This window comes from Ostrinia nubilalis, chromosome 8 (assembly GCF_963855985.1).
Source record: "Ostrinia nubilalis chromosome 8, ilOstNubi1.1, whole genome shotgun sequence".
Taxonomy (NCBI): domain Eukaryota; kingdom Metazoa; phylum Arthropoda; class Insecta; order Lepidoptera; family Crambidae; genus Ostrinia; species Ostrinia nubilalis.
Window position 1 is genome coordinate 11,383,513 of NC_087095.1, and position 15,075 is coordinate 11,398,587.

General features: G+C 36.9%; 1 protein-coding gene across 1 annotated transcript; it reads right to left on the bottom strand.

The window, feature by feature from the left end:
• Positions 1-1,303: 1,303 nt before the first annotated feature.
• LOC135073933 (uncharacterized) lies at positions 1,304-9,156 on the bottom strand. The gene is made up of 2 exons (XM_063968186.1): positions 8,512-9,156; positions 1,304-3,379 (listed from the first exon to the last, which is right to left on the bottom strand). The coding sequence occupies exons 1-2, from the start codon at positions 8,526-8,528 to the stop codon at positions 1,645-1,647; spliced, it is 1,752 nt and encodes a 583-aa protein (XP_063824256.1). The 5' UTR covers positions 8,529-9,156; the 3' UTR covers positions 1,304-1,644.
• Positions 9,157-15,075: the final 5,919 nt, after the last annotated feature.

The following is a 15,075-nucleotide window of genomic DNA, read 5'->3' on the forward strand; positions in this document are numbered from 1 at the left end:
ATATATTATTTATGAAGCTCCCTATTAAAAAAAAATCTATTCACAATCCAAAAATACACTTTACAACGACAGATACCTTCGCCATTGTGTCGAAAAAAAAAAATCAGGATAAATTGAAAATTAATACGTGCGAGTTTCGCATCGGGTATCCACTTTAGCACCTCATTCAAATTGAGATGTGATACGATAAGATGTAAATATATCACACACCTCGGCGAATCGTGTAGCGCGATAAAAACCATCGGCCGTGAATTTGTAGTGGGGAATATGGAAAATCTGTTGAGAGGTAAAAAGGCTATGGTGTTTTTGTATATCGTATATTTACCGTGCTTATACTTTATTAATATTAGTTTACTTAACTATGTCATGTCTTTGTCGAGGCAATCACTGCTGACTAAAGGCCTTCCTTATTTCTAAATTGGCTGGTTGTTAGCGGCCTACATTCAGTGTCTTCCCACAACGTATGTTAGTAATTTACTGTACTTTTTGTTTTCACGGGTTTACTATTCTAAGACTTAATATACATTTTTCTTAACATGCGGTATTGCTATTGCTACAATTCCCATTTATTTTAAATATTATCTTAACTTACTTTCTTGAATCAGAGACGCCAACCCCTGAAGGTAAGAAAACCTTGAATTAACATTAAAAATCGTTCGAAACTAGCCCTGCTTAAGTTTTCTAACTTTAGAAGGACTGATCTTTGGCTAGATATTTTAGATAATTCCAGATATTCGGCTTTCCAGCAACATTCGCCCGCAACGCACCGACGCGATTTACATAAGCGAGTAAAATCTTGCTAACAGACTGCTTAGCTATGGAGCTAAGGGATTTTTATTTGCATCTTGTCAGTAAGGGTGTTTGGATTCTCTAGGGACGATGAGTTTGCCTGACGATGGGTTAAAGATGTAAGATGGAAGCGTTGCCATTGTCCAGATTTTTTAAGCTCAATTTTGTTTTGCGTCTAACTAAAGTCTTCATAGTTTAGGCTAGAATAGGAAATTAATGACTGCTGAAATATTCCTGGATAGTGTTTTAAACCAATTTCAAATAAAATGTTAGATGAAAATACATACATTTTGTACTCAAACACGTACTTATTTGAAATCATGTTTGAGAATATTTTTAAACAGATTATAGACAGAATAGACGGCGCCGCCTCATACCTAAGTAAATCGAAATTCGTTAGCAGTCTAATAGATTGCACAAAGAAAATATTTGATATGCAATCTGTAAACATTTAGAGAGCATAGGTACCTAGTCAAGTTTGTGCGGCGAGCAGACTTTATAAAAAAACTACAACTTTAAACTTTCAATGATTTTTAATGAAGTTATAAAGTACAAAATTACAACTAAGTGTTCAGCGATTGAACGGTACTAGCCTAACTAACCTAAGGTGCTTCGAAGTGGGAAGCCTAAAATCTAATGTGCTTCGAAGTTGGAAGCCTAGAATCTAATGTATGAATACCATCATCACGGGCTCCTTATATAGGGCTGATTATCGGTCCGGTGGCGTGAGGCGTCTACCGGGAACTGCAGGATGTTGATTTCAATTATCCCGACTCAGCATCAGCAGTTTAGGTTGTTATTGTAATATGATATCAATGATAAATGCTTAATATGCTTATTTCGTTATCTTAATGCTTATTTAGGTACTTGGATAATGCGTGATGGCATGTTGGAGGACATAACTCCTCCCTCCTTAAGTTCGAAATCATCCGATTGCTTAATTGGAATCGGAGGGTTTCGATTACATAAATTTGGGTACATTTTCTTTATCTTATAAAATATAACTATACTTATAACTAACACAATTATAACATATAAAATTACCGTGCCAACACTAACACTTTTTATGTTTATCACTGCATCACTTAACACTTGTTTTTCGGGAGATTTCAGCGCGTACGCCAAAAGCTGCAAGTTGTCCAAGTTGATGTCGTCCAGGTTTACAGGTTTTACTTCATCTGCGTTAACAGGGCCTTGTGCTACTTCAGGTAAGTTTATCTTTGCTGTTTTATGGTATTTGAAGCCTCTCGCTCCAGAGTGGCGTCGTCTGAGAGTTACCTTTTGTATTTGGAGATCGCATACTCCGTCCATTCCAACCAGGTAAGTGCCACGAAGTTGTTTTCTCGTGATTTCCCCCTTGCAGGTTTCCTTCAGGGTTACCGGATTTCTGGAATACACAATCCACCAGTTTTCATAAAAAGATCTGATGTACAAGTTATTGATTTCCACGGCTATGGGTTTGCACATGGAAGTGTTAGTTTCCGATTTCATTAAGCTTGAAGTGCATAAGTCCTGTTCTTGTGTAGTAGTATCCACATTTCTGCATAGATGAAGGTTTTCGTCGATCTCCTGGCATGGTGAGGGGAGCGACCAAGTTTTCGCCTCTTGTACCAGGATAAAAGGGGATTTAGGTGCAAGGATGGTGGTGATATTATTTTTATTAAGGATGGGTAAAGGAATTACTCTATAGTAATTATATATGTCGGGTGTAACCAAGGGAATGCTCATAATAAACGTTATCTGTCTTTCTTTAAAATATGCTTTTAACTCTATGGTCTGTTCAATTTTAACTAAATTCGCTAATTTAGCTGGGAATACTAACTTATTAGTTATTTCGATCTGTTTTAATACATTTAACAATTCCTTATTATCGATTATTGATTGATGTAACACCTTAAGTCTACTAAAAGCTATAGCGGTTTCAATATCGTCCAAATGTATAAAGATCGTTTGAAAGTTATGAATAAATAAATGAAATACTTGAATGATCTTGTTTTCTAATTTTTCTACGTTACTTTGATTTATCTGTCTTGTAATTATTAATAGCTCTTTATTGATTTGGGCGAAATTGTGTCGAGTTGCATTGGTATTATTGGCTATAATACCCGCCATTTCGGATAAGATCGTTACTTTATTTGCAATAGCGTCTTGATTAGTTTTTAATTCTTTAATCATGGTATCGTATCTCTCAGCGTCATCGTTATCGAGATTACCTGTGATAGCTTTAATGAAAGATCCCAATGGATTTATTAGACCGCGCTTTTTACGACTTACAGGTACTACTTGCTTAAACTTTTCTACAGTAATGAGCATTATATTATCAGTTTGCATTTTAATGTTGTTATATTCAAATGCATTTCCTATTTTAACCGTGTTACTTATGTGAGCTTTAAATTCCCTATATTTGTCTACGTTATGATCTAAATCCCTTTGGATGTTGGTCAGATTTAAGGTTTTTATCACCGTCCAGTTTTCTTCACTAATCAATGCTTGACCTTCCTTCACTGGTAGCAATCCCGGATTCTTTTCAATTTTGTCGAGTTGAAGGGCCCGGGCGCGGATTGTCAGGATCATCATCAGGATGAGGCACCTGCGGAGGACGCCTTATGTCTTTAATGGGAACTTTAGTGGGTCTATTTTTTGATATTACAGGGACTGTGTTTCTAACTATTTCACCTGAGACTTGTGCTTTTTGATAACGGGGTTTATCCTTACTTCGTCTTTCATTCACGCCTTTTATAAACACTGTATCACCCATTTGGATGTCGAATTCAGTTTCACCGCCGCGTTTGTTCCTAATGCTTTCTTTAGTTTCAATAATTTTATCGGTTAAATATTTGTATAAATGTTTCGTTTTTCTTACGTGTTCCTTTACTAGCTGTTGCGTATATTGCTGATTAAAATCTACGTTAAACGGGCTTGAAGAGTCCGTGTGTCCAAAAGTTACTTCAAAAGGCGTTAAACCTGTCGTTGAGTGAATCGTTTGATTGTATGCCAATATTGCATACGTCATTACGGCTGCTGCGTCTGTGAATTTTTGTTCGAATTTAGCGAGTCTGTAAATCTCGATTAGTGTTGAGTGGAATCTTTCAACGATTCCCATTGAGTTGGGGTTATGTGGAGTACCTATGTGTAATTCCACTTTATTAAATGTTAACATTTCTTTTAAAAGGGCGTTATTGAATTCTGAGCCTGGGTCGCAATTGATTTTTGTCGGAACTCCATAAAATGAGAAATACTTTAGCAATGCTCTAACTACTTCCGGTGTAGATCTATTAGGTATTTCCATGGCCTGTCCTAGCTTACTAAACGCGTCTACGATTGTAAGATAGTATTTGCCTTCTATACTAAACAGATCCATAAAAATTTCCTGAAATGGTTTTGTTTGAGTTTGCGTTAACTGTAGTTCGGGCTTAAAAGGTTTTCTATTATATTTCATTTGTTTACAAGTTTCACATGCATTTATGATGCTGGAAACAGTTTCTTCCATTTTACTCCAAAAGTAAGTGCGTTTAAGACGCATTATTGTTTCTCGTATTCCACGATGACATGTTGTTCCGGTGTGATAAGTTAGTACTATGGCGCGTTGTTCTTGTTCGTCTGTTATATGAATGATACGCTCTGTGCACTCAAAGAAATGTACAGTATCTTTTCTAAATAATGCTATTATTGTTTCTACAAATAGTTTACGATGATTAGGGTCAGTGAAGTGGATAAAATGTTTTACTTTAGGTCGGGTATATCGTTTTAAGAAGTCTTTAATTAGATCAGGGCGATTTAATGGTAAATTGATTTCTAAAATGCGTTGTTTGGAATTAGAAACATCGACTACTTCTAACTTGTCTAATCCCCAAGAATCTACTATAATTTGATTAGGTTTCGTGTCTATTGCTTCATTTAATATGGGTATACCTATGGTATCTATGTCTTTAGCGGAGTGTGCTGTTGCGGAATGTGAACTACTTTCTGGTGCTGATATTGTGCTACTATTTGATGGTGATCTAATAGCTCCGTAATCGTCTTTTTCTACGCGTTTTTGGGAATTAATTGAATTACTGGAATCTGATGAAATTGTCACTATACTTGATGGTTTATCATTGTCTATATTTACCTGCATTGACATATTATCATCATCGGTGAGTGCGTTTAATTTAATTCGGGATAACGCGTCAGCGTTGCTGTTTTGTTTACCATTTTTATATATGATGTCATAATCAAATTCCGCTAAACGTAACTTCCATCTGGTGAGTTTACTGTTGGGTTCCTTTATTGAATTTAACCATGCTAGTGGTCTGTGATCGGTGTAGATTGTAAACTTTCTACCATACAAATACGGTCTGAAATGCTTTGCTGCCCAAATTATTGCTAATAATTCTTTTTCGATGGTACTGTATCGCGTCTCGGCTTCGTTCAGTGTACGACTTGCGTAGGCGACCGGTTTATCGCTGCCTACAGTTCCTTGTGATAATACGGCTCCGATAGCGAAGTTAGAGGCGTCTGTTGTTAGAACAAACGGTTTCTTGAAATCGGGATATTGTAACAATGGTGCGTTTGTTAAAAGTTCTTTACATGTCGCGAAAGCGGATTTGTATTTGTCATCAATTATAATTTTATTACGTTTTTTCAGACAACTGGTAAGTGGCTGTGTTATCTTGGCGAAGTCTTTTATAAACTTCCTATAGTAACCTATAAGACCTAAGAAACTTTTGATTTCTGTTGTAGTTGTGGGAATAGGGAAATCTAAGATGGCTTTAATTTTGTCATTGTTCGGTTTAAGACCTTCCTTAGTGATTGTGTGTCCTAAGTACAAGACTTCTTTGCGTAAGAATTCAGATTTGTCTAATTGGATTTTAAGGTTGGTTTCTCTTAAGCGATCAAATATCTTTCTTAAGCTCTGAATGTGTTCCTGTAAGCTATTACTGTAAACTATGATGTCATCAAGGTAGACTAAACAGTGCATTCCTTGTAACCCACGCAGTACGTTATCCATTGCGCGTTGGAACGTCGCCGGCGCGGTTTTTAAACCGAACGGCATGCGCAGAAATTCGTAGTGCCCCGCTTGGGTGCTGAATGCTGTTTTCTGTCTGTCATCCTTATCTATCTCGATTTGATGGTACCCACTTGCTAAATCCAAGGTGGTAAAGTAAATTGATTTTCCTAGTTTATCAAAAAGATCCGCGATGTTGGGTAATGGGTATTTATCGTCGGTTGTGATTTCATTTAAACGTCTGTAATCAATGACCATCCTAAATTTTCTTTCACCTGATGCATCCATTTTTTTTGGAACTAGATGCACTGGAGCATTCCACGGGGAATGTGATTCCTGAATTACATTATCTAATAAAAGTTTTTCCACTTGTTTATTAATTTCGTCTGTCTGGACTTGAGGTAACCTATATGGTCTTACGTAAATAGGATCCTCATTTTTAGTACGGATTTGGTGTTTTACATTGTTTGAAAAGCTCAAAGGTATTTTTTCACAATAAAAGATATCACGGTATTCATAGCAAAGATTCCTAATGACCTTTCTTTCCTCATCATTCATATGTTCTAACCTGAGTTTTTCCAGATTCTGCTGTAACACTTCGTCAATCTCATAGCCTTGCGGTGCGTCACTAATATTATTAACTGGTATTTCACTGACACTGTACGGTTCTACTGCGAATGGTTTAGATATAGTTATAGTTATATAGTTATCCGAACTATTTTGGATCACGGTATACGCGTAACCTCGTTGACAGCTCACGAGAGCACTGGGCATACGGACGCCTTGTCCGAAGTTAGTATAATTAATTATTGCGTCACCCTCTGACACAGTGGTGGGGATTTTAACACGTGACTCGGATCGCGGTGCTATAGTTACTTCATATGGTGGGCTATATATTATTCGCAACTGTGCGTTATGAGTTTTTAATATTTGTTTGTCCATGTCTATGGTAGCGCCCAACTGTTTTAACAAGTCGCTACCTATTAAGCCATCGAAACGATTGTCTACGTTATACACGTAAAACTTATGACTTCCTGTGGTTGCAAATGATTTTAATAATGGAATATGGATTACTTCGTTATGGCTACTACGCGCGTGCGTGCTAATGACTTCAAATGGCTCTACATATTTATAGGCGTTGAAATACTCGTTAGCCTTTTTCGGGCTTATGAACGATCGTGTACTTCCCGTATCTATCATAAACTTTGCTTTGATTTCAGGTATTAACACGTGTGGCAATCTTAACATTCCGTCATAATAATTTAGATTTATCACTTCCGATTTATATCCGGTGAGGCTTCTATTTGAAAATTTTCGTCATTATGAGTTTCCGGTTCTACTATTTGCTCTGATTCATACTGAGGTACGTCCTCGTACTGACCGTCGTAGTAATAATAGTACTGGTCCTCGGGACTCTCGGGCTCTGGCTCGTAAAAGAGTGTTTCCGGGGTTTCAGGGTTATTTATTAAGTTATGATGGATTGGAGCTGCTGAACGCATTGAAACATCAGTGTCCAACTTGTATGAGGGACGCTGCGCCAAAGGTGGGTTGCTTAATCCGAATTTAAATTGGTTATTTTGTTGTGGGAATTGATTGAATCGATTCATTGGAACCGAATATGGATTAGGTCTGTAGTGATTGTTATTATTGCTAGGCATTCTATAAATAGGTCTAGGATTTTGATTAGGCTGGAATCTGAAATTTTGTGGATTCTGGTTTGAGAAAACGAACTTAGGTTGATTGGACATATTATTAGGATTCTGTGGCATATTATATCTGAAGTTTTGTCCATTTGGGTTAAACCTATTGAAAGGTGTGAAGTTTTGTTTGAATGGATTATTATTATTGAAAGGTATGCCAAACTTAAATGCTTGAGTTGGCGATACGAAATTCGGTTTAAATGCCGGTTGAGATTGGGTAAAACTGGGTTTACTAGGAGTAGGTGTGACTCCTTTGTTCTTATTTTTCATATTGTACTGAAATTGGAAGTTTTCCTCCTCAGTCACAATGCTTAGGGCTTGTTCTAATGTGGTACAACCTCTAAGTCTAATCACTCTAATCATGTCTTCAGTTAGATTGAATAGAAAGACATTTAACGCGGTATTATCGTATATAATTACTTTAGCTGCTTTAATGCCTTCGTCCTCAATCATGTTGACTTTGGACATCAGCGTGCTCTTAACATTCTGAATACGATGACATAACTCGCTATACGACTCTCCATGTTTGATTTTAATTTGTTCCAGTTCGATCGCTATGCAAGCTTCCGATCTGGGGTCTCCAAAATGCTGGGTTAACACTTGTTTTAATGCTATCCATGTATTAATATCTTCGCGCTCGCTTAACAATGCCGCTGCGCGTCCTACTAATCTACTAGTTATCGCATGAAATACATAACTGTTTTGTGTTACATTTTCATCAGGACCTCTATATATATTTATAACATATTGGCATTCCCTTAGGAATAAATTCAATGTTTTACTGTCGCCTTCAAACTTCGGTATTAAATTTAACATTTCACTAGGTATAACATTTATACGTTCCATTTTAATTAATTAACAACTTTCTGATAAAATAAACAATTTCAAAATATTTCTTTCCTATTACTAAGCGCTGGCGTAATCCTTAAAGTGGAAGGAACTACGAGCAGTAACGTTTATTATGATTTGGGATAAAGAACGTTACAAAAATTTGGGAAGAATGGTACAAAAACGGTAGCGAAAAGGTTTACTCACTTGCCGCTCACCCCCATATCTTCTCGGTGTGCCGCTGCTGCTGCTGGTGCTGCTGCTGCTGCTGGTGCTGCTGCTGGTGCTGGTGCCGCTTGACTTATTTGTTTGGTTCGTGGATCCCGCCGTTGTAGACTTGATAGCCTAACCGCGATTGCTCAAGACCGATATAATCGTTATACTTTGATTATCGCGACGCGAGATCCTGCCGGCTGCGCCAGTCAAGTTTGTGCGGCGAGCAGACTTTATAAAAAAACTACAACTTTAAACTTTCAATGATTTTTAATGAAGTTATAAAGTACAAAATTACAACTAAGTGTTCAGCGATTGAACGGTACTAGCCTAACTAACCTAAGGTGCTTCGAAGTGGGAAGCCTAAAATCTAATGTGCTTCGAAGTTGGAAGCCTAGAATCTAATGTATGAATACCATCATCACGGGCTCCTTATATAGGGCTGATTATCGGTCCGGTGGCGTGAGGCGTCTACCGGGAACTGCAGGATGTTGATTTCAATTATCCCGACTCAGCATCAGCAGTTTAGGTTGTTATTGTAATATGATATCAATGATAAATGCTTAATATGCTTATTTCGTTATCTTAATGCTTATTTAGGTACTTGGATAATGCGTGATGGCATGTTGGAGGACATAACTACCTACACAACATTTTATCATAGATCTTTCACTCTTCGTACTTTCGTATCTATACAATTTAGGTAGTATATTTAGTATTTTTTATGTAATAGGTTTAGCCCGTGGCTTTGCCCGCTTAAAATTTAGTTTCTGACAGATTATACATTATAGTCTACATACTTTATTGATGTTTATACGATAATTCTGTACAGTTTTATCAAAATATGTTCAGTAGTTTTTGTGCGAAAGAGTAACAAAGACCATACATCCATACTTTATAAACATTCACATTTATAAATACAAATTGGAGCAGTAATAATCTACATTAAGTTTATATTAACTTCAAATGAGAGTGGCCAATGTTTACCATCCCAAGTTAAGATAAATTTACCAAAATGGAAGGAATGCAAGGTAAATAAAGGGTCGCGAACTTTAAAATATGTTGTAGCCCTTTCTCGGGATAGGGTAATCCTAAAAGCCCTCAATTAAAATTAATTAACCTTTTCAAAAATAAACTGGCAGTGTGGTTTTACCGACGCAATCTTTATCGCAGATATAACAAAAATAAGTACCGTTGTTAATAGATCATTATAGAACAATCGCATTCCTCAGAGACCTATTAAAAATATAGGTTAAATTCGATTTTACGAATGAAAAATTTAACCAGGTGCGGTTGCGGTCCAATGAAAAAAAAACTATGTACATGAATAAAAATTGAAAATTGTAACTTTTTTAGGAAACAAAAAAATAACTCTCTTTTGTACCTACTTTACTGGGCGTAATATTGTAAGGCCAAACTGGAAATCTTTTTTTAAATTGTTTTTTTTTATAGTTCCGAGTAAAGCATTGCGTCGCGGCAGAGCCATACATTGTGTGTTTACTACGAATATTCATGAAAATGCCTATAAAAGTCATAATAAAAGCCAATAAAAGAATTCAGAAAAGGTGTTTTTATCAATAGAAATAGCTGATTGAGCGGTTTCTAAAGCCACACCTTATCAACGACTTCTTTCTATGGGGCTGGGTGGATTTTGGCCGCCCCATTTCCTCTTTTCATTTAATATGCTTGCCGATTGAGTTTTTCCTTCAGGTGTAAAAATCCTATTTTCCTTTTCTTCTTTTATAAGATGTGTATTGGTTACTGTCATCGGCCATCTTGGGAGTTGCAAACGGAAATATTATTTATCGTTAAGGATAAATCTTTTTCCTAAAATATTATGGCGATGATCTTAATTTGAATGAATTAAGTAGGAAACAACAACATTGACAATTAATTAATTATACGTTAAAGTACCTAGATTAAAATAATTTCAAAAGTAGGATAAAAAAATAGCATGAACTTTAAATGGTCAAATTACAACGTTAAGTATTAAGTAAGTTGGACCTTCTATAGCCAACTGAATTTGACGCAAACAAAACCACGGGCAAAAACTAGTGAAGTTCTATTTTGGGGGTATAATTCCCAAAAGTGCTGTGACAGAATCGTCGGTGATACGTAGAATAATCGAAGTTAAAACGAAATGAACTAAATCTTGATCACGTAGCTCCGATATCAAAGTCCGCGCCAAGAATCTGGCTCTAATGAGAATTCACTAATTGGAATGCTCGTTTCATACTTGTTCGTGATAGAAGCTTAAAACTTTATTATTTACTGAACAATCCTTACCTACGTGACGTCGCAAGAGTACAATGTACGAAAGGATAAAGTGGAGTGTTACAAAACAAAAGAAATTTATTTTTCTGTAATGACTCGTGGGAAACGTACCATTACGTTCTCCTTTTGCTATATCATTAAAGTAGGATTACTTACTGAGATATGTTATTAAACAATCGGCGAGTAGGCTTATGATCTTTTGTAAAACTTACCTACTGCAATAGGTATCGATATTTTCTCAATACAAGCCTTTTGGTTGTGAACACACATTGTTTTACGTTAAGTATAATAAGGGACCTCACAACCTATCTTCATCTCAGAAAATTTGACACCAAAAATGAGAAGACTTTTCTTTCTTGCAAGAAGTTTTGCTGGCTCCAGTGGTTACTCGTTTTGCTGGATCTCGCGTGGACAAATATACCTAAGAAAAAAGGAGGGTGAAAAAACCATACGAATCGACTCTGAAGCAGATCTGAGTGGCCTGGAGAAGACCACCTGACTAGCCTTAGATAAGTTTAATTTTTTATACAATCTTGCCTTTGAAACTTTCATTTATAATGTACTACTAATACACACAAACAATCAAGCTTCATTAAAACACAACTCACACAAAGCACACACACTCTACTACACAACTCACCTCTCACAATCACTAAACACCCAGTACATATTGAATTTGTGCGTCTGTCCACTGAACAAATCGTACTCTTGTCAATCGCAATCGAATATAGTGAACCAGACTGGTAATTTCAACAAAAAACCAGGGCAATTTACACAGAATTTTAATCTCAGCAAGGATAATTTTACATGTTCCTACCAAATCTTATTAAATAATTGTGGATAATACTACTATTAATACTCTAAATAAAGAGATTGATAATTTTCGCATTTTTGACTCCTACTATTGTTCTCCACAGGACTGTTCATCTTATATTGATCATAAGTCTGATTATTTAAAAATTTTCCACGTGAATATCAGAAGTTTAAGCAAAAACTTTGACGAGGTCCTGATATTTCTGTCTAGAATGAATACTGATCCGGATATTATTATCTTAACGGAATCTTGGCTCAGTAAAATTGATAATCTCCCTGTACTACAAGGCTACAAATCGTACAAATCTAACGCACAGAACCAGAATGATGGCGTTGTTGTTTTCACAAAATTAGGTTTAAAATGTGAAGTAGCTGTTGCTGACCTAAGCGATTGTAGTAGTTTGTTGCTCACTCTAAATGGGTCAATAGCAGTTGTAGCTATCTATCGCTCACCTTCAAACAAAAATATTTTTAACTTTTTGGATTCTTTAAACGACTTATTACTCACCTTAGCAAAATATGAAACAACTGCGATTATAGGAGATATCAATATAAATATCTTGTCCGAAAAGCGTGAACCGAGACCTGAGCCCTATCTAAATCTTCTGGCATCCCATGGACTCTTACCTGCGCATTCTTTTCCAACACGCGAGGACAGATGTCTGGACCATGTCATGTTTAGAAGTGGAAAGAGGATAGTAACACTAGTATTTGACTCTTACTTCACTGATCATGCTCCTATTCTGACATGCATCAACCAAATGAAAGTGACATGTCCTTCTAAGCTTATCTCGCGCGTAAATCTACACTCTATTGTCAATGAAATAGGACATACTGATTTCTCTGATGTTCTAAACTCAGGTGATGCTAATACTGCTGCAAATATCTTGGTGTCCAAAATCTCAGAACTTATTACAAAAAATACAACAACTGTTAAGACTCAATGCAGAAAGCGAATCATAAAACCCTGGATCACTCCTGGCCTTTTGAGATGTATCCGGAATCGAGATCGATTACATAAAAACTCAAAATCTAACACTGATAATTATATAGCTAAAATCACTTACCTAAGATATCGCAATTTCTGTAATAAATTATTAAAAAAACTAAAACGAATACACGAACAAAATGAACTACAAAAAGCTAAGTACAACTCTAAAGCAACGTGGAATGTCATTAAAACTATTACTAATATGCAAACTAAGTTACCTCCATCTGAAGAGCTACTTACCCTCTCAGCTGAACCCGAGCCATCCTTGAATAAAGTGAACGACTACTTCATTAGTGTTGGGACTGATCTAGCGTCAAAAATACTATCTAGGCAACTTAATAGTACGAGCGAACCAGCCAATCGATCACAAAAGATAGACAGTAACCCTGTGGGAACTTCTATGGCCTTACTTGAAACCGATGAAGAGGAAGTCGCTGGTATAATTATGGGTCTTCGTTCTGACAGTGCCACAGGTTATGATGGAATCTCACCCACCATCCTTAAATCAGCGAGTAACTCTCTCGTACCTTTAATTGTACATGTTTGCAATCTTAGTATTGCTACTGGGGTTTTCCCTGACGCATTTAAACAAGCACTAGTGCATCCTATCCATAAAGGAGGGGATAAGCGTTCCTTAAATAATTACAGACCCATTTCTGTCCTCACTGCAATGTCTAAGGTTCTAGAGAAGATATTGAATAAGAGGTTACTAAGTTATCTGCACAAATTTAACATAATAGCACCGAATCAGTATGGGTTCAGAAGCGGCTTGTCTACTGAGGATGGGGTCATGGAACTTACTGAGTTTATAGCCAAAAATATTGACAATAAAGCTAAAGTGATTGGTACATTCCTTGACCTCTCCAAGGCTTTCGACACTGTTTCTGTTCCGATGCTGATTAACAAGATGGAACAAATAGGTATACGGGGAACGATTTTGAATATCTTTCGCGACTACCTCACTGGCCGTCAACAGAGTGTCAAGCTGGGTTCATACACCAGTGACAAGCGTCCTTTAAGCTACGGAGTTCCACAGGGTAGTGTCCTAGGACCTACCCTGTTTTTAATCTATATTAATGGCCTATGCCAAATGACTTTACCAAATTGTAAAATCTTAACATACGCAGATGACACGGTTCTTCTTGTGCATGGGGATACTTGGAAGCATGCCCGTAAATTGACTGAAGGTGCCCTAAGTGCTGTTGCTCAATGGCTTAATAGAAACCTATTAACTCTAAACGTGAGCAAAACCAAGTATATTACCTTCTCTGCTTCTGTAACTACACAACCAAAGGATCCTTTTGACGTGAAAATTCACACATGTGATGAACATGACCAAACCTGTTGCTGCCTATCACTGTCGCGTGCCAATGACATTAAGTACCTGGGTGTCCACCTTGACAGTACTCTCAGCTGGTCCACTCATATTGTTAATTTGACTTCGCGCCTGCGAAAAGTCATGCCGATCCTGAGAAAATTGAGAAACTCAGCTGATATAAATACCCTCAGGATGGTCTATTGTGCAATAGCACAGTCCATGGTGTTGTATTGTATCCCTGCCTGGGGTGGAGCCGGTGTCACTCATCTTCTTAGACTTGAAAGGGCGCAGAGAGCTGTCTTAAAAGTTATGACCGGGAAACCATACCGTTATCCAACTGCTCAATTATATGCTAATTGCCAGGTCCTTTCAGTGAGACAGCTTTATGTGCTTCAATTGATGTTACGCAAACATTCCTCGCTTCCCTTAGACGTGACCCTACAAAACCGGCGCACGACACACAGAGTATGTCACAGTGTACCTCATAGAACTGCTCTTGCGAGTAGACAATACTATGTGCGTTGTTCATTCCTTTACAACAAAATAAACAAAATCCTTGATATTTACACTTACCCACGTAACAAATTCAAAATTACATTGAAAAATTGGTTGCAAGATCTCACATTTCACGAAACAGAGAATCTCATAAAGTCGCCATAATTGATTGCAGTTATAGAGAGAAAATTGAGTGGTTGTCTATCTTTTACAGATAAAACCGATCCCAAGATCTACATCGCAGGGCTCTTTCTTTCTTTCCTTCTTTCTCTCTTACACACTCACTTGTTTTAATATGCACTGCACACGTACGTACAATTTCAAATACATATTCTACTCTCTCTTACACACACTCGACACACACACACACACACACACACACACACACACACACACACACACACACACACACACACACACACACACACACACACACACACACACACACACGACACTCACACACTCACAAGTAGGTACCTATTTACCAAAAGCTATAGTACTTAATTAAAATTGTGTTTGGCATCATCAACTAAATTACAACTGTGAAATTAAATTGGTGGAAGAATTAGCGTCTGTCACACAGTTTAAATGTAACTAGTATAGACGTTAATGATCCCTATCTTAATACAGCTCCTATTGTTAAATGTAATTTTTTCGTTAAGATACC